This window comes from Pipra filicauda, unplaced genomic scaffold (genome assembly GCF_003945595.2).
Source record: "Pipra filicauda isolate LSUMZ 115617 unplaced genomic scaffold, ASM394559v2 scaffold185_size1782982_pilon, whole genome shotgun sequence".
Taxonomy (NCBI): domain Eukaryota; kingdom Metazoa; phylum Chordata; class Aves; order Passeriformes; family Pipridae; genus Pipra; species Pipra filicauda.
This window is the reverse complement of record NW_024104293.1, coordinates 1,128,695-1,148,125: the sequence shown is the minus strand read 5'-3', so window position 1 is coordinate 1,148,125 and position 19,431 is coordinate 1,128,695. Positions and strand designations below refer to the sequence as shown.

The following is a 19,431-nucleotide window of genomic DNA, read 5'->3' as shown; positions in this document are numbered from 1 at the left end:
TCTGCATTCGGTATCTGTCAGTTTGAGAGACACCCTACAAAGCTGAGTTTCTTCTTATCACACAGATAAGTTTTAACAGCAGTTTAATGATAAAGGAGGTGTGTCACCCTGAAAGGTTAGCTTGGTCACCCAGTGTCAAAACCCACACAGCTTTCAAACTGTTTGTCCTGCACTGACTGGAGAACTTGGAAAAGGAACAACTGATGGGAATATAGTAACATTCTACAGAAAGCATGAGTGATAGAAGAAAGTTTCCTAGTCGGTTTTCCTAAGAGTAAAGAAAATACTCAGTAATTATTATTTACTTTACACTAGCTTTAAAATGCCCAAAGAAACACTAGTTAAAATACTGTGTTTTATTTGATGAAAAGGTTGAAAAAGTTCTTCAATTCAGCATTGAAAAAGTCTGTGATTGTTACATTTTTAAGTAGTTCCATTTAATGGCAGGGCAAGAATTTACCTCTGGAGTTCTGTCTCTCCTTTCACAGTGTGCTTATAAGATCTTGTGTCCTCAGAGGTCTGAAAGAAAAAAAAATCGTGGGCTTATAGAGGGAACTGCAGTTAAAATAAAACACACTTTCATAAGATGGTGCCACGACTGAGTGGTTTGGCTACTTAAGGAAACTCTGTCAAACGGTGCAAAGGATGTGGATGCAATTAAGGGTGCAAAAGGGTTTAGCAGCATTTAATTATTGAGTACTTTAACATTTACCAAGTGATTCAACAGGGTTCAGTACAACAATGACTTAATTATAGATCTGAGACAGCAACATCCATCCTGTGATCAATTCCCGGGTCAGAAGATGTGTCCCACACCTACTGCCATGTGTGTGAAGGTACTGTCCAAAATTCCACAATTCAGTGACATTCATCAAATCCTTTTGTTTCCCAACTGCCAAGGGATGCACCTCGAGGAGTGTGGAGATGTGTGGGGGTATCAGCCCACACCTCCTCATCAGCGAGGGTCCCTGAGGATTCAGGAATTCCAACAGACATCCTGCTCTGAGGACCACTGTTTGTAGGGTCACAAGGCCACTGACTTTGGTCATCACCAATTTCCCATCCTGGCCATATCCCAAGTCCGTAAGTCCTGGGCTCTTTCCCAAAGCACAGTAACAATGGGACTGTTCCACTCGGGCTGCAATCCCCAGCGGTGCCGTTCCGCCCGGACGGCGATCCAGGTCAATGGTTTACCGAGGCTCCCAAGGATAACGGCTCATCCTTTGTTCCCCACCTTGGCTGGGATGTTCCTGGTTGTTCCCACCTGCACCACCCAGCAGCTCCTGGCAGGATCAGGGAGCACCTCCCGGCCCAGCTGGTGCAGTCAGGGGACACTTCACCGCTCAGCGGGTCCGTCAAGGCTTATCAGGAGCTTCCAAGGTGCTTCCAGCAGGGCCAGGGATGGGGGGATGCACCACCACAGAGGAACAGCATGAAAATGTGGTCACACAGGCCTGGTTAAGGGTACAGACAGTCCTCAAACAAAGAACTTGGACAGTCCTTGTCTAGGAAGCAGCAGCATCACTGCTTGCTGTGTCCATGTTGCATCCACGTCGCGGAATAACGGGAGGGCAGCTCTGAGCAGGGCAGAGCAGCAGCTCTGGGAGAGAGGGGAGAGCAGCAGAAGGACAGACTCTGGATAACTCTGCCCCACATGGCAGTTAGTTTTATATACCTGTGTGTTATATGACTCAGTTTTCCCCAAACTACAGCAGAGTGTAGGAAGTTACAACAGGGAACGGTAACATATGGATTACTTGGGATAAGGAAGCTCCAGACAGTTCATCCTTTTACAAATAATTCACTCCTTCAACACTTGTGGTGTGCTGACTCAGTGAGGCCATTAGGTCACTGCTGCAGAGACTTTTCCTACCTAGACAGGCCTTAGCTGGTTTACTTCCACACTGGAAAGCACTCCACTCAAAAATCAAAGGCTTGCAGAAAGCAGTGGAGTCCTAAATTAAGGCAATTTTGAGAACTTCTGCCTTGGTTGGTTGGTTCTGGAGCTGTAGGATCAGTGTCAGCAATGCAACAGAAAAAAGAGAATGACAGACGATTCCAAAGCCCCCTCAGGTCATGTCCATATCCCCAGGGTGTGTCCCCCACTGGCTGGAAGGCAGGGAAGGGTCTCCCTTGGGGCAGGTGGAGCTCACGATGCTGGTGGGACAACTCCTGGTGACATCCAACCCACTTTGCCAGCAGCTCAGGTACTAATTTCTCTCTTCAAGGACTAGTCCCCAACCATCACCAGCTTTCATGGTATTTTTAATATTTCTTTTCAACCCATCTCTTCCTTTTCTTAAAAGTCTCTTGTTAACTCTCTGATTTTCACTTAATTTGGTCATCACAAGCAAGTTTTCTTACTGTTCCTTCCCTCAGTTTGGGGTGTAAGACGCCTCTAATCCATCCTGTGATCACACTGGAGAACTCTTGCACTATTAGAGGTTTACTCATCCTTTTGCTACTAAATAGTTTGGCTTCTCACTGTTGCTTTTGTTGGTCAATATCTGCATAAAGCAATATTTAATGCTGCCTCAAATTGAAATCAGGCAACACTTTGTATTCTTCAAATTAGTAGAGGCATCAGCAAGGGCAATAAGCTACAGCAGGAGGTTTAAAGCCAAGTGCTTACCCTTTGTATTACAGAAGTAAAAAAAAAACCCAACAAAACACCTAAGTTAATGTTAAAACACAAATTGAATAATACTAAGGAATTCAGGAGAAAAAAAACCCAGCTACAAATATTTGGCTTTGAACAACATTTTCTATAAGATTAAAAGGTTTCTAATATGAATAACTGAGTTTATAAGGTCATAATACCACGCTCATTTATTAACACTGCCAAAAAAATTTTGATAAGACAGTTAAAAGCTCTCTTATTTCAAATACTCCTTGCAAAATTCAAGGGGAAAAAAGAAGGTTGCAAGAAATGACCAGAAAGATGATCACCCCTGTAGCATCTGCATTTTACAAGTGATTCAGTGAAAGCTCACTCACTAGATACAAGTAGATACCAGGATATGCTGAGAGTTTTGGTCATTAATTTATGTCTCAGTGCTTAGAAGGAAATATTTGAGAGTCGCTCATGAAAATGCTGCAAAAAGTACAACTTGCGGTTCATCAGAAAATAAAAGCGTATGATCCAAGATACAGAACAACCCCAGAAAACAACAGTGCTTTCGGTAACAGTTCTAAGCTCAACTTTCCTCAGCCAGGAAGATACACAAAAATAAAAAAGGTTCTTGTTTTCTGACAACTACACTACTCACAGCCCTGGAGAAAAACCTAAGTTATATACATAAACACAAACATAAGTTATCTGACCAACTCGACCCTCCTGCTGCTCTTTATGACCTCCTGTTTAAATTGGATTCATCCTTCTATCACAAAGCTACTAAACAATTCATGCTTTTCTTTTGAACACAGGGGATTTAATTAAGATAATAACAGTAATAATTTTTTGGTTCCTACTTTGTCATCCCGGCCATCCAAAGAGTCTTCCTTTTCAGTTAATTTCTTCAGTTTCTTTTTAGACATCTTCAAATCCTAAGAAAAGAGAGCGCTGCCATTATTATTTGTGTCAGAGAAAAAAAAATATTCAAATACTTCTCTTTTGTTTTCTCATTACAGAGCCACAGCAGATCTCGACAGGGTTGATTATTCACATCTAAGGGAACTTCAGAGCAGAAAGGTGCTCCAGAAACATCGATTTTGTACCAGCAAACAGAGACAAACATCCTTTAACCTTCAGTCGCATGACCAAGTTTTAAGCCCCTCAGACACGGGCAGGGGCTGCGCAGGGAGCTGGCGGAGTCGCCGTGCCCGGGGTGCTCCGGGAAAGCCCGGCCGTGGCACTCGGGGCTCCGGGCTCCTCCTGACAAGGTGGGCATCGGGCACAGGGTGGACTCGATGGCCTCAGGGGTCTCTTCCAACGCAACCGATTCTGCGAGGCAGTTCCAACCGTGCAACTCTCGCAACTCTCGCCTTCGCTCCATCCCCCGGGCCGGAGGTACTGCCGTGACACCTCACGACAGCCACGCCACCCTCGACACAAACGAGCGCACTCGAACCAGGCGTTCCCGAGGGCTGTAAAAGGCTTCAGCAGGAGGCGATTCCCAGAGCCCAGAGCCGGGCAGGGAGCCCCGGGAGCGGCCCCGCCCTGAGGGGGGACAGGCACAGGGCTCTGAGGGGGGACAGGCACAGGGCTCTGAGGGGGGACAGGCACAGGGCTCTGAGGGGGGACAGGCACAGGGCTCTGAGGGGGGACAGGCACAGGGCTCTGAGGGAGCCGGTCCAGGGGGGCTCAGGGACGACAGATCCCGCCTCGCCCCCCGCGTGGGGCTGAGCCCGGGGGCCCTCACGGCACCTCGGGCACTGACAGCACACCCTCCCTTCCTAATTCCTTCCTATTTCCCTTTCCTTCCTCGCCCCTCCCCACAGGGCACCCGTACGGCGCCGCCTCACCCGGCTCGGACGCTCCTCCCGCGGCGGCTCCGTGTGGCCGGCGGGGCGGAGGCGGTGGCTGTGGCTGTGCCGGGCGAGGGTCCGTCCCTGCCCCAACCGCCCCCGTCCTGCCGGGCGCGGGTCCCCCCGAGCTCCGCCGCGGCTCCTCCTCCCGCCGCGGTGCGCGCCGGGCCGGGCCCGGAGCGCGGTGGGAAGTGTAGGCGGGGCGGGGCCGGACGTGCCGCTCCGCCCCGGGCCGAGCGCGCCGCGGGCTTCGCGCACCGAACATGGCAGCGGCTGAGGCGGCCGAGGCCGCGCTGCAGCGGCGGCAGGAGGACGAGGAGGAGGAGAAGGAGGAGAACGAGAACCATAACCATAACCATAACCACGGAGGCGGCGGCGACACGGCGGCGCTCAGTGAGGGCCGGGCGGGGGCTGAGGGCGGGCGGGGGGAGCCGGGCCCGCCGGGCGGGGACTGAGGGCGGGCGGGCGCCATGCGGAGCCCTGGGCGCGTTTGAATTTCCACCCCGGGCGCGTTTGAATTTCCACCCCGGGGCCGCCTCCCGGCTCCCTCCGCCCTCGCCGTGGAGCTCTGGGAGCTGGAGGCTCCCGGCTTCCCCGACCTGCTCCCGCCGGGCCTCGGGCCGCTCTGAGCCCGCGACCCCGCGCTCGTGGCTCCCCTTCCCCCCTGAACCCAGCGGTGCCTTGTCCCCGGTGGTCAGTTGTTGTTCCCGGGGGGCCCGTGGGCAGCCCGGGATGCGGGGGGCTCAGCCCGGGGTGCGGGGGGCTCAGCCCGGGGTGCGGGGGGCTCAGCCCCGGGTGCGGGGGGCTCAGCGGGGGGGGGTTCAGCCCCGGGTGCGGGGGGTCAGCCGGGTTTGCGGGGGGGGCTCAGCCGGGAATGAGTGGGCCTCAGGGCCCGGGGTGCGGGGGGCCTCAGCCGGGGTGCGGGGGGCCTCAGCCGGGGTTTGCGGGTGGGCTCAGCCCGGACCACCCCCAGGGCGCGCGGGGCTCAGCCGGGGTGCGGGGGCAAGCCGGGTGCGGGGGGCTCAGCCTGGGGTGCTGGGGGCCCGCCGGGGTGCGGGGGGCTCAGCCCGGGGTGCGGGGGGCTCAGCCCCGCGCCTTTTCCCCGCGGGATTGCGAGCCCAGACTTGTCTGTGCCATGTGCTCTGAGCCGACCCTGCCGGAGCAGGGGCTGGGAACGCTGCGGTCCCTCCCAGCCCGGCCCGTTCTGGGGGGCCGTGAACTGGTTGTGCCGGGTTTCAAGTCCCTTCCTGCTGCAGCCTTACGGTTCGAGTGAACCGACTCCTCTAATTAATTTTTTTCCCGTTTAAGTATAATTTAGGCTCTCTGAAGCGTTATTCTGATTTGTGCGTAATCAGTGATTCCTGATAAGCATTTAAGAAAAAATCCTGCAGTCTTTCTTCGGTAGCAGCCTGCTTTTCTTCAGCGTTCGGTGTGAAAGTTTACTTCTCTCTCTGTGCATTTACATACTAATTACATTTATATATATACACGAACTCTCCTTTTCAACCATTTTAACCTCTACACGTGCTCTGAAGATGCAGGTGGTCCATTTCCGGTGGATTTTTGTCACTGCTGTGCTCTCATTCTACATTTTTGTAACTCTTTCCAGTTTTCTCAGAGCACACATAATCATAATTGATAACTGTTACGGATTTCTTACCAAAAATCCTCTTACTTATTCATCTTCTTTCTGTCTGTTAATAAATTGCGTAGAAACTGTCACCAGGAATCCTACAACTTTTAATAGAGCACTGGGCAGGTAATACAAGTCTGTCTTAGGTGAGTTGTCAGCTTAGAAACAGGTCTGTGAGGAGCACAGCAATGCTCTCTGGGTAGCAGTGCAGTCATGATAATATTTTAAGGTAGGTAGAATAATTTTCCTCGTTGCTTCTGTCTTTTGAAACAATTTCTCTAGTCCTTGCCTTGAGGTATCCTATTTCCTCTTTCTGCTTTGTTTTTGCAATAACAAATATTTGTACCCAACTGCAATGTTTAAAAGAAAACAAACAAAAGTCCCCCAGGGGAATTCGAAGAACTGCTGTGAGATCCTTCCAGCCAGGAGTGGGTGGCTGGGGAAGACTACTAAAATCATGGAATTCTGGGATGGTTTGGGTTGGAAGGGACCTTAAGGATCACCCAGTCCCACCCCCTGCCATGGGCAGGGACACCTTCCAGTATCCCAGGTTGCTCCAAGCCCCATCCAGAGCACAACCAATACAGTCACGGATCCTCCGGGAATAACCTCAAACACAAACCAGTTTGTAGCTCCGCGTGGTGCATCCCAGCTTTTGTGCTGGGAGAGGCAGCCACTGGTTGACTCGTGTGCTCTCTCTGCATGCCGAGGTCTTGTAGACATCTGTCCCACCCCGGCTGAGGAGCCTTAGGCTGCCCTGTTGCTCCTCAGTGGCTGCACGGCCACGCCGTGGCCTTGTTTCTTGTTGGAAACTCTCCTAGTCCCGCGCGCCCCTTGGAAGCTTGTGGGGTCGTTCGATAGGAGTGGCTTTCTGAATCCTTTCCTGGTGCCCCTGGGTGGGGAGGGGACCCACAGCTTCTGAGGACTTCTGCCTCTTCCTTCAGTTATTTCCCCGAGTTTGACTTGGCTGTTTTTTGCCATTTTATTGTCCCATCACTCAGCCCCTTGATATTCCTCCTCAGGCCCACCTCGCATTGCCCCAGGAGGTCATTCATTTGCAAATGCTGATGGCACCAGCACTTAACCCCCAGAATAGCAAATTCCTTCCTTATTCCCTGATTGTTCGAATTACAAACAATTCTAAACTACTGTTACCAGACTTTCTCAGCCCTGGTATGTTGTTAGGAGAACTTGGACCTCCTCCTTGCCTGCTTTCCTTTGCTATCTTCCAGAAAAAATGTAAATATTATTTTGTTCACCTTAAACATCTGGTAATACAGGTGGTGAGTTGAATAGCTTCAGCTGTCCAGGATGGCATTATTCCACGGTGGTTTCCAAGGATAATTGCAGTTAGAGTGCTTGACTCTCACCTCTGCGACCCGGGTTCGATTCCCGGCCCCCTGGGCAGGTGGAGCTCGTCAGCCTTGGTAGGCAATCCACCTAAGAGAAGGTCACTCTAAACAAACCTACATCCTGGGGACCTCACTGCCACTGTCCAAGCTTTGCTCGGCCCCGGCAGATGAACCTCAGGACTAAAGGGTGGGCTCAGTTCAGCGCACGCTGTGTCTCACCTAAAAATCCACTGCGCAGGCTGGAAGGGTTAATGACCTTTCCCAAAAATCTTCGCTCGCGAAGACTGGCCATTATATATTATATATTATTCCCCAACATACTGTTTGGTTATGTTTTTTCCTCCTTCACACTTTTAGTCAGCATTGGATTGTTGGAAACAGATGAACACGTTTGTATAGTTCAGTTACCTCAACGACACTTCCACTGGGCTTTTTTGTTTGATTTTAAGATGGTGTGGTTGTCTCTGACAAAGTGAAAAGCAACAACCTGGATGTGAAAATTCCCAAGTCAGAATTGGAAACCGAAGAAAAAGGAACGGAGGAAGAACCTACAAGGGAATCAGATGGCAACATTTTGGATGTATCGTCTGATTTTCCACGAGGTTTGCTCTTAAACTCTAATATTTGTGTTGTGTGCTTGAGGTAGAGAAACAGGGGGAGAAAGGTGGTGTGTGAAATCTCATTTTACAGCTTTAAAACTCACCGGTATATCCCGAGCACACGGATCAATTACTTTGTCTCTCGTAAGAAAACCTGAAGATTGATCTTGGGAAAGACACTGTGAAGGTTAAAGTCACTATAAAATCAGTGTCAGTCTAAAGTGGGATGTTCTGTGTGCTGGAACCAATAAAGCAGATTTATTGGATAAGCTAATTCTCTTCTTTTTAACAAATTCTCCACTGTTCCCCTTGAGTGGTAAGTTGGAAAATCAGGTGGTAGATTTAGAGGAAAGGGAAAGGGGGAAAAGTGGTAGAATTTAATGTATTCTGGCTCTACAGTGAATAATTTTTCTTAAAATTGGTCCACTTTTGGTTGATATTTTAATTTTGCCAGACAGTTCATAGGATGTTTCTATACTGCTTTGGGCATGATTTGCATTAAAACCAGCAGTAAATGGAACGTGACTTGATCTTTTTAGCTTGTTTTTTCACATTTCCAATTTTAAAAGTTTGATGTGTGTTAGTATTAAAAAGAAGTAGGAATATGTGAAAATATACAGATCTTATTAAAGAGCCTTTCTGGGGATTAATTTTGGCAGTCATTCCTGCTGCCATGGAGGTTGAAGGATACAAATAAGGATTCCAGTTGGTACTACAGTCATTTTCTAACAGTGTTAGGGTTGAAATGATGCATAGAAAAATAGCAGTAAACTAAAAATAATTTTTAAACTGAGAGTGTTTAACTTCTGAATATTTCTGCTTTGTTAGACAAACATATTTCAATTCAAAGACACTTGGCTGATCTGGAGAAACTGGCTGACCTGAGAGAAGGTGAGTTCACCAAGGCAGTGCCCCAGAACACACATCTCTGTGTTAAGGGTATTTCTGTTTTCCCTTAGTCTTTATTTTTAACACACTACATGTTTTATAATGCTTGAAGACCAGGGCTTTTGTAAAAATAGAACTTTATGATTTATTCCCTTGCTCTTCTGCTAAATTCTGCCTGCAGGATTTCCAAGGCAAAATGATTTCATATAGAGCACATTGTCTTTTTTTGCACCTTACAAAGATGTCAGATGCTTGCTTTCTCCAAAAGATTCAGGAGTTGGAAAGACAGAGTCTTGTACTAACCTCTTAACTTGTTTGGGGTTTTTTAAAACATTGCAAGTCTCTGCATGTCATCTGTAAAATTCTGTTGTTCCTCAGGGCTCTTCAGCATTAAAGCTCATGTAGCTGGAGTAAAAAATACTAGAAAACAAAAGCTAAAGGTTGTAGAAGCTAATTATTTTCAAGTTGGTAGTGGTTCTTGCCTGTATTCAGCGGAGTACAAAGACTAAATCCATGAATTTGAAGTTTCTGTGGGCCTGCAGTAGAATGTTCCCTGGGGAATTCATCTTTAACTCTCGTGGATATTACCCTCGTGCTTTTTTTCTCCTGGCCTGCATGTTGGTTAACATGAACGATACCTAAATTTTTTGTTTCTCGTGTTTTTTCGTTGTATTTTCAGACAAAAAGAAGCCTTGCCCATTGTGTCCTGAGGAGAAATTCAAAGCTTGCTATAGTCATAAACTCCATCGTCACCTTCAGAACTTGCACTGGAAAGTTTCTGTTGAGTTCAAAGGTAATGGCAGTCAGATTTGAACAGCAAATACCTGAACAAATTGTGGGCATGGTCTGTGTTTCATCTTCTTAAATTCCCCTTCCTTAAGCGTTTTGCTCCCAGCTCTGAATCAGAATGACACAATGAATTTTGAGCTGGGATGTAAAATGTAAAGGTGAAATAGCTCTCTATTCTTCTGCATGCCAAAATAGTTCTACATTTTCTCTTCGAAAAAACAGTAGCTTGGCATGTCATAGAAGTTACTATAAGAAAATTACTTTAATAAAAGTTTTATTTATGTTGAAATTATCAGACACACGCATGTGGTCATTTTTGGCTCGTCATAAAGAGTCCATGGTTTCAGATAAACAATCTTAAGTATTTATTTAGTAGTATTTAGCATATTATTTAGTATTTTGTAGCCTTAATTGCTTTTTAACAAACTCTGTGACCTGCTTGTAAGGTGCATTAAAATGCCTGCAAGAAGTTTAGGAAAGACAAAAAGGGAGCAGTAGGTGTTTGTTAAAGAACCAAGTATATGGGCTTGTGGGAAATAAAATGATAAGATTAAACTGAAAGTTACCTGACTGGAGTGTTGGGTGTCTTGTCTTATTTTTCTTCGACTGTAGGGCATATATTTTATAGGAGTCCTCACAGAAGTCCTTTAGGCAGTACAAATATTTTTGTAAAAGACTCACAAGTACTTTTGAACTGGAGACCTGACATAGCTTTGTAGGATGCTCAGAGACTGATTAAAACAATTTGCTTTATGTAGATTTTTGTGCACATTAAAATTTAAAATGTGTAATTAGCAGATTAATTTCCCTGTGCAGAGGGTGAATGTACCAGATAATTGGTGATGTTCTCTGTGTGTTTGGGAGCCTTGACTGTGGTGCAGGACACAGCCACCCTGTTTATTTGCTGTGCTGTGTGTGGCTTTGTTTTCCAGGGTACAGGATGTGCATCTGTCACTTACCTTGTCGTCCAGTCAAACCAAACCTCGCTGGAGACCAGGTACAAACACTGAATCACAGAGAAATGCTTGTTACTGTACAGACTGGGGGAAATGGGTGATTTAGGGGAACTTTGGAGATCCAATGAGTTGCCAGGTCCATCTTGCTCTGCCATGTGTGGGCTGAGCTGTTGGTGCAGAGTGCAAGTATTGGACAGAACCCCCGGGTGGCTGGATGTAGTTACACCTCTCACTGTGGTGGGCAGCTGCCTAGAGCATCTCTGCCTGGAGATTCCAAATATTCTGAATGCTCTGGAGGTAACAGATGACTTTTGACCACGTTTCTGTTTTCTGGAACTACATAGAATATCATGTTTTACAGACCTTGTCAAAGATGGGAGCCCATTACCACTGTATCATCTGCTCGGCAACTATCACCCGAAGGACTGACATGATAGGTCACATTAACAGGCATGTGAACAAGGGAGAGACTGAGTCAAGGTTTATTACAGGTGGGTTCTGAGCTACAGCAAACATTCAGTCCTTGTATACCACATAGCACCTGCAATAACTGTGATACGGGGGTGAGAGACAGGAGAAAACCTCCAGAACAGATTCAGCTTTACTAATGAAAAATCTGCCCTCATATTTCAGAGCTTCTGTTTCCCTCAGAAATGTTGCAGTGTTGTGGTTTAGTCTCTGCACTGGCAGGTTACTCCGTTCTTACTGATCACTAATATTCCCTTCACACTTAGTTTAATGTTGTAAGTACCAGTTTCTGTGTCTCCAAAAGAATGAGGGACATGGCACCCGCAAAACAGTATAAAAATCCTTCACTTTTTATCCAAACTGCACCAGCCTGGCTTCCCAGACCAAGGTGATGTTTTTTTTAGTCCCAGAGAGTTGCAGTAGGGGTGCCAGTAGTGCTTTGGTAAATTACAATCCTGCCTGACGTTCTCCAGAATGGGGCTTTTGTTTTTTAAACTTGGATAAACTAGATGGAAAACATTTTAAAATCCTTGGAATGCTAGTAGTTTAATGCCTGGGCAGCAGTTTGCATGTCTGAGAAGCTACAGTGGTATCCATACCTTGAGCTTAAGCAGAGTTTGTGCTGTGCAATACATCAATCTCTGTGTGGTTCCCTTCAGAGCTGTAAGTAAAGAATGGCCCATTTGTCATTTTTTAACAAAAGGAGAACTTCAGAGCTCAGGTGTTTTGTGCTTTGTAGGTGCTTTGACAACTCCTGGGGCCTCTGAAGGTGGAGCAGATAAACCACCTGTGTGTTTGAAAGCCCTGAGAAGAGAGGCAGGCTGAGCTCTGGAATGTATCTAGTTGGTATAAATTTTTCCTGGTCATTCCTAGGTGAGTTTTAGGCTGGGGATAAATTGCTCAGAGGAATGACAACCACAGACTGTTTACACAGAGCTTAAGTGCTGGAATTGTCCCTGTGCTGTGTAGGCACGTTTCATGGAGCTGTTTGATAACTTAGAGAGATTAGATGCAGGATTCTGAGGGGTTTTTGCAGTTCATTGATACACATTCAGGACTATGTTAATAGGGTTTTAATTAATTAGCAATGTATTGTGTTTGAACATGTAAACCAGAGCTAAGCCTCAGGCTCAGGGGCTGGCTTTCTTTAATGTGAGTGGATACATAGGAGCCCAACTGAGGAACAAACCTGATCTTGCATGGGAAGAAAATGGTGGTAGAGTGTGATCCTTATCTGCCACTCTTGAGATTAGAAGACAAATTGTTGCCTGTTCCCTCCTTATCCTTGTCAGCTGCTCCGTGTGCTGGTTGGGTTACAGCATGACCAGAGCTTGTGGCTGTGTGGGAGCAGTGTGGCCATGGGATTTCTCAAGTGTGCTGATGTTCATTCCAGTTCTCACTGGTTCTTTCCTTCCCCCTCAATTCCTTTCCCCCAGTTCGTGCTCCCACAAACGAAGTGATCAAAGAGTCAGCCACGGATGTGCAGGTTCTTCCCAACCACTCCACACCCCAGAAAACAGATTCCTATTTTAATCCCAAAATGAAACTCAACAGGTAAGAGCACAGGGAGTGGGGAGGATGCACCGGGGGGGGGGGTTGAGTTTGTAGTGAAAAACACGTGGTTTAAAAAGCAAGCCCTGTGAAATTTTTGTTCAGAGGGCAGGAGAAAGGAGTTTTCCATCAGAAAACTCTTCCTGACAAATAATATTTAAACCCAAGAACACTACATGGGAAATACTGTAATTTCTGAAGCAATTAAGTATCTTTCTGTAATTAGTAGATTTAAGAATGTCCTGCTGTAGAATTACAACTTCTAAGTGGAGCTGAGGCTTTTGATTTGCAATTCTTTTACAACGTAAAAGATAGAGCTTAGCTTAAATGTTCCACTGTTGTGTTCAAGGGAGATAAATAAGGAAAAGGAGGGGAAAATACTTAATCTCCTTCCTGTGCCCATTGTTTTTTCTTTTGAAGGCAGTTGATCTTCTGTGCACTGGCCGTGCTGGCTGAGGAGCGTAAACCCATTGAGTGTTTGGATGCTTTTGGGGCCACTGGTAAAGTCATTTCTTTAAAACTTTGCTTAATACCCAACAGTAAGAAGCTGCAGAAATCAAAACTGACATCATGTAGTCAAAACTAATGAGAAACACAGTAATTTCTTCCTTGGGCAGGCAGTTATTAGCTTACATACAAAACCCCAGCCATCTAGAGCCTGGTATTCAGCCTTTTAAAGAGGCTTTGAATAATACTAAATCAAAGTTTAGTGGTCTCCTTCAAATCAGTCCCTGGAATGGCATCTTCCTAAGCTTGTGTCCAAGGTCACAGGTCTCTTGTAACTCCATGGATGTGGAATTTGGCTGTGAAATGAACCCGTGGTTTAAAAATGGGGTTGAACTCGGAGTTCTTTATCACAGTCATCTCTTAATTGATACCCAAAATTCTGACCACGAGTGTAGAGCAGTTCTATCAGTGTCTGTTGAGCAGTGTCTGAGGAGATGGTGGATTTCACAGTGCTCTGTACTGGAGTGTTAAGCCAAGGGGCTCTCCTGGAGAGTGTGGGTCCAGCTTTCTTAAATTCTGCAAAATCACAGGCCTTTGGGTCTGTAACCCTGATTATCATGTAAGAAAGTGATAGGTAAGACTGTCCTTTTCCATACCCCATTGTCACCCTGCTGAGGCAGAAGGTCACAGTTTTGCAGGAACGTGACAGAATTTGCATCACACACACAGTTCTGTATGATAAGAATTGAAAACCATGGATTTTTCTTGTCAAGTTCAGCAATGCAGAAAGCAATTCCTTCTTCTGTCCAATTCTGGTTTTCCTCAGGTATAATGGGACTGCAGTGGGCAAAGCACCTCAGGAGTTCTGTGAGAGTTACAATTAATGATTGTAACGAGAATTCCGTGAAAATCATCAAGGAAAACTGTCATTTAAACAAAATGAAGGTGAAGCTGAACATGAAGGAAGGAGACAGTGATGGAACTGTGGGAGATGGAGAAGAAAACACTGACACCATTGAGGTGACCAGAATGGATGCCAATGTTATCATGCATTTGAGATCATTTGATTTCATGTAAGTGTTGAATCTGTCAAAATTTTCTGGTTTGATGATGACACATCCCACCCCCACATCCCAGTGTGTGATTATTTGGAGAATTATGAAAGAGTCAGCCAACAGTCACTTGGTATTTTAAATATAATTCTGTCTTCCCAGACATGATGTGGGGACAGAACTTTAATCTTAAATATTTTAGAAGTTGCTATAAAAATATTTGCTCTTCCAGAATGGACTTTAAATATACGTGAAAATGTTAAGGCAAACTGGAGTTTTTTTACATAACTTCATTGTTCAATGAAGAGAAATGTCAAATCAGTCTTTTTTTTTTTTTTCTTAAAACTTCTACTGGTTTAAAATTCATCCCTTTGCATGTTGTTGTGTAGGAGAGTTTATTGCATCTCTTTTAACCATTTTTCAGCATATTAATTTTCAGTTAAAGTAGGCTAATTCTTCCAGGTTGAGTTTAGAGATGCGTGCATTCAAAACCTATATAGACATCAGAATAAATGATGGGATTTTTTTTATATTATTATTGGAAGTTTTAGTCCTGGTCCTTCTTTTTGTTTTAAATAAGAGGAAGTTATAAAATAGTGTTTTCCTCAGCGTAAAGCTAAACTCTGGAGCGTTTATAGACACTCAGTGGTGTTTCCTTTGTTTTCAGCCACTTGGACCCCTTTGGAACTTCAGTGAATTACCTGGATTCTGCCTTTAGGAATGTGAGAAACCTTGGGATTGTGTCCTTGACGTCCACAGACATCAGCTCTCTGTATGCAAAGGCTCAGCACGTCGCCCTGCGCCACTATGGGTGCAACATTGTCAGGACAGAGTACTACAAGGAGCTGGCAGCCAGGATTGTCATTGCTGCTGTCACCAGGTACTGCTGAACCCCCTCCAGTCACGGTAAAAAGCCATTAGGTAATTATTAGAAATAATTAGTGAGTGGGCAAGGTGCAAATGCATCAGTGGGGTAGGGGCGTGGGATGGCAATAGGAAATACCCACCCAGATTTGCAAACTCTTCCATTCCTCTGTCAGCTTTGTCATTTAGAGCTGCACAGGACTTCATAAATGCTAATGAAACTGCTTGGATGGCTTCTTGCTTCAGTGGAACCTGGTGTTCGCTTCAGATCCTCACTCTTGAGGTTCAGTGTCATCACTGACTTGCCAAATTAGTCATTGGCATGTAGATACTCAGTACATTCAGTCTGTTGAATAAATGAAGGCACAGAACCTAACTGGGAAAAAGAAAACATACAGGATGGGACACCTGCTTGGAAAAGCTGGGGGGAAATGAAGCACACAGAGGTTTTGGGAATCCCAGAGCACAAATGCTGACATGAACATAGATTTTGCTTCTCCATCTCCCTGCATGTGTGATGATGCAGGGGGAAGACCAGTATTTCTAGATGTGATAAAAAGAAGTAAACCAAGATTTGCTTGGCCTGGCAGGAGGAACCCAAACCAAGGCACTTCAGAAACACCACTTTCTCCTGATCTCTCAAACCTCGAGTCCATCTCTCCAGAAGGTGGATGAGCTCCAGCACCTCGCAGCAGGTCCAGGTGTCCGTGGCAGTGTTTGAATTTGATACAGTCTGGTTTTCTTTCCCTTCCCAGAGCTGCAGCTCGCTGTAACAAAGGCATTGAGGTGTTGCTGGCAGTGGCTCTGGAGCACTTTGTCCTGGTGGTGGTCAGAGTTCTGAGGGGCCCATCCACTGCAGACGACTCCGCAAAGAAAATCCGGTACCTCATCCACTGCCAGTGGTGTGAAGAGAGGATTTTTCAGAAAGAGGGTAATATGGTAGAAGGTAAATGGCTTTTTTTTTTTTTTGCACTTCTAGAAGGTCTGATTCCTGTGTCTCTGTTTTGTGCCTTGCTTATATTTACATCCCATTAGTAACGGTTCCCTTGGATGTAACAATGGGTGTTTTGTGTGAGGTGGAGGGGGCACTGTGCTTTGTGGTCATGGGTTAGATTAGTTGTGTGCATGGATTTTCCTGTAAATGTGCTGGATTTGTGGCACAGGTTGCCCAGAGAAGCTGTGGCTGCCCCATCCCTGGAAGTGTCCAAGGCCAGGTTGGATGGGGCTTGGAGCAACCTGGGCTAGTGGAAGGTGTCCCTGCCCATGGCAGGGGGTGGGATGAGGTGGTCTTCAAGGTCCCTTCCAACCAAAACCATTCTGGGATTTGTCTCTAGACAGAACATCCTACTAACTAGCTGTAGCTGCTGAAGCTGCCAGGATGCCTGGTATGTCCATGGATCTGCCATTTCAGGAAAGGCCAGAAGAGTGGGGCAGCCTTGGCTACTGTTGGGTTCCTCCAGACAGCAGCAGCTTGACAGGTTTTGGTGTCAGGTTGCTTTTCTGCTGCTCATTTCAGTTCCTTAAAATGTAGTGGACTGCACAGTCTCACTTTCCCCTCCTGTTGTTCATGGGCTGTCTCAATACACGGGTCAGCAGAGGGAGGAGATAAAAATTACACTAGAGATGGTGCTTTGAATGAATATAAAAGCTAAAACCTTGTTTCAAAGTCAGGGGCTCTTGGACATCTCGCTCCTAACTGGTCCTGCCCTGCTCCAGGTCAGGTGCACGAGCTTGGTATTAAAAAGGTTTTTAAAAAATCAGTTCTAAGGATGGGAATGAGCAACTGGTAATTACAGTGGTAGAGATCTTAATTAGTAAGTGAATTGTTTACTTAATGTCTTAGTTGCACAGGGCTTAGAAAACTCGTAGGTGTTTTGTAGGTGTAGCTGGCTGTGTCTGAAATGTCTTTGGTTGTATTTACTATTAACTTGGACAATTAGTACATAAGTGTAAGAAGGCAAATAATTTCCCTGTTACTTGAAAAAAACATAGGAAGTTATGTGGCTTTTTTTTTTCCCTTCAGTGTTTTAACACTGCTTTAAAGATCAAGTCATCAGTCACTAAATTCTCAGCTTGAGCTGCTTGGCAGCAGTGAGAACAGTGTCACACTCGTGCTGCTGCCCTTCCACTCTCTCCCCTGCAGTGGGCTCTGGCTGTGTCTCTGCAGTAACAAGGGCATTGCTGGCTGTTCCCCACAACTTCAGCCCTGTTTTTCTGTTGCAGAGAACCCTTACCAGCAGCTGCCCTGTGACTGCCATGGCAGCATGCCCGGGAGGACAGCCGTGGTCCTGGGGCCTCTCTGGTGAGTGCAGTTGGGTTGAAGGAGCTCTGAGGGGCAGTTGTCAGTCCTGTCACATTCCCATTCTGTTGGGAATGTTAGCACCACAAAAGGAGAGGAGTTCAGGAAACAGATCATGGATTTCAGTGTAGTCAGTTGTTCAGTTCTTGCTTTTGTTCAAACCACTTAATAAATAATAACAAGCTTGCTTTAGATTTCACACTCAGTGCACTCATGGAACACGTCCTGCACAGGGGAATCTCCTCCTGTGTTCCTCTAGTGGTCTGATGTTAAGCAACTCCTTTTTACTCTATGCTTGTGGAGAATTCGTTTAGTAAATCATTACATGTACTGACCATAGTAAATAAGACACTGCTTAATAATTAAGACTTGTGAGAAACAAGAGCAAAGCTTTTTAAGTCTTTTGACCATTTCAGCATTAAAAACAGCTGACAATTGACAGTACCTTTCTTGTGGGGGTTAAATGACTTTCTCAACATATTAGGGCAGGAAAAAAAATACCTATTCTTGAGATCTTGAATATTTTTTTAATAAGACCGATGTTACTGTCATTGCAAACAAAGTAATTCAGCTTTGATAAGTTAAAAACACTTTCAGCCTGATGCAGCACTTTGGTGGAGCAATTGCTAATCAATTTGGGCAAGAGATTTCTAGAGCAGTTTTTTCGTTTTCATTAAAAGAAGTGTTAACTTTTTATCCCCCTTACATGTCCCAGGTCAGGGAGCCTCTTTAACACTGGATTCCTCAGGAGGATGCTGTTGGAGGCTGTGCAGTATGGCTTGGATGAAGCCCAGCCACTCCTGAAGACGTTAGTTTGTGAAGCAGAGTGCACAACTTTAAAACATTTCTCTACCCATGGTCCTGGTGATGAGAACAAGCAAGGTGAGAAGAAGGGCAGCTCTGTGGTGATTTACAGATGCTGCTCTGTGATAACTTATTTAACAGCAGTGTGTCCATAAAATTCAGTGCATTATTGAATAACAGAATGAATTCTTTCTGTGTAATTATTTTTCCACTTTACAGTAGAACTAATTTTGACTTTATTCCTATTCTAGAAGAGTGTGGTGTGTATATTAAAACCTCAAACACTTCTGCAGAGTCCTACGTGGTACTTGGTAAGTGGATCGTTTTGCTGTAGCAGTTGGGCAGGTTTTGTTCTTTACTCTATAGTTTTTCTCCACTGAATACTGATTTTACTTCATCTTAATCTCTCATCACATTTATCATATCATCATTTTGGTCAAAGCAGAATGCTGAATGCTCCATGAAGCCCACTTTGCTCGTTATGACTGAAACCAGCCTGTTCATGAAATCCAGGCTGGATTTTAACTCTGCACGTACTGCCTTAGAAAAGCACAGGGGGAGGTGCTGCGGGGCTCGTTTCATGTGCCATCTTGGGCTTTGGTCGTCTCCCTGGCTACTCACTGGTGTCCTGGCCTGTTTCTGTGGTGCAGGGAAGAGGAAGGGTGAGGAGGTGACGCGCGGGGCCAAGCGCCAGCGAGCGGAGCACAGCGCCGAGCACCCCGCCTTCTACTACAACGTGCACCGGCACAGCATCCGCGGCATGAACATGCCCAAGTAAGGCTGCTCCAGCAACACAGCTCCTGCTCAGGCAGCCTCAGCAGCGCCACCTGCTCTTTACACGTGTGCCTTTGGTTTTTTTCCAGGTTGAACAAGTTCCTGAACTACCTGTCCGAAGCTGGGTACAGGGTGAGCCGCACCCACTTCGACCCCATGGGGGTGCGCACCAACGCGCCCCTGGCGCAGTTCAAGACTGTCCTCATGAAGTACAGCACCCCCACGTACACGGGGGGGCAGGCAGAAGGGCCTGTCCACCTCCCTGGAGATGTCCAAGTGGAAGAAGAGGTTCCAGCTGTTGCAGATATCAAGGAAGAAGATGCTGAGTTTCCAGAAGAAGATAAATCTGGAGTCGCTGAGGCCGTGTCCACACCATCCTACCCCACTGACTGTGCAGCTGATTAATGTGGATAGTTTTGTTCATGCCATCAGGATGTTCCGGACTCGAACACACCCCATTCCAGTGAGCTACTCCTTCCCAAACTGCA

The 19,431-nt window shown here is 46.2% G+C and overlaps 2 protein-coding genes across 6 annotated transcripts in view; one reads left to right on the top strand and one right to left on the bottom strand.

Moving 5' to 3' along the window:
* Positions 1-4,595, bottom strand: part of SWT1 (SWT1 RNA endoribonuclease homolog) — a 24,556-nt gene extending 19,961 nt beyond the window's left edge. For 2 of the 5 annotated variants that reach the window (XM_039380086.1, XM_039380088.1), the window contains exons 1-3: positions 3,746-3,860; positions 3,472-3,546; positions 461-519 (exon numbers count right to left, since the gene is read on the bottom strand). In XM_039380086.1, coding sequence (XP_039236020.1) covers positions 461-519; positions 3,472-3,546; positions 3,746-3,757 — 146 coding nt within the window. In that variant the 5' untranslated portion in view covers positions 3,758-3,860. Of the gene's footprint in view, positions 1-460; positions 520-3,471; positions 3,547-3,745; positions 3,861-4,464 lie in introns of those variants that run through there. The other 3 variants (XM_027723432.2, XM_039380085.1, XM_039380087.1) reach the window with 3 other exon arrangements.
* Positions 4,512-19,431, top strand: TRMT1L (tRNA methyltransferase 1 like). Its single transcript, XM_027723437.2, has 16 exons — positions 4,512-4,860; positions 7,902-8,054; positions 8,880-8,942; positions 9,619-9,732; positions 10,661-10,725; positions 11,046-11,175; positions 12,589-12,706; positions 13,124-13,203; positions 13,977-14,223; positions 14,870-15,082; positions 15,822-16,012; positions 17,290-17,368; positions 18,081-18,247; positions 18,421-18,480; positions 18,820-18,943; positions 19,033-19,431. The coding sequence occupies exons 1-16, from the start codon at positions 4,731-4,733 to the stop codon at positions 19,346-19,348; spliced, it is 2,250 nt and encodes a 749-aa protein (XP_027579238.1). The 5' UTR covers positions 4,512-4,730; the 3' UTR covers positions 19,349-19,431.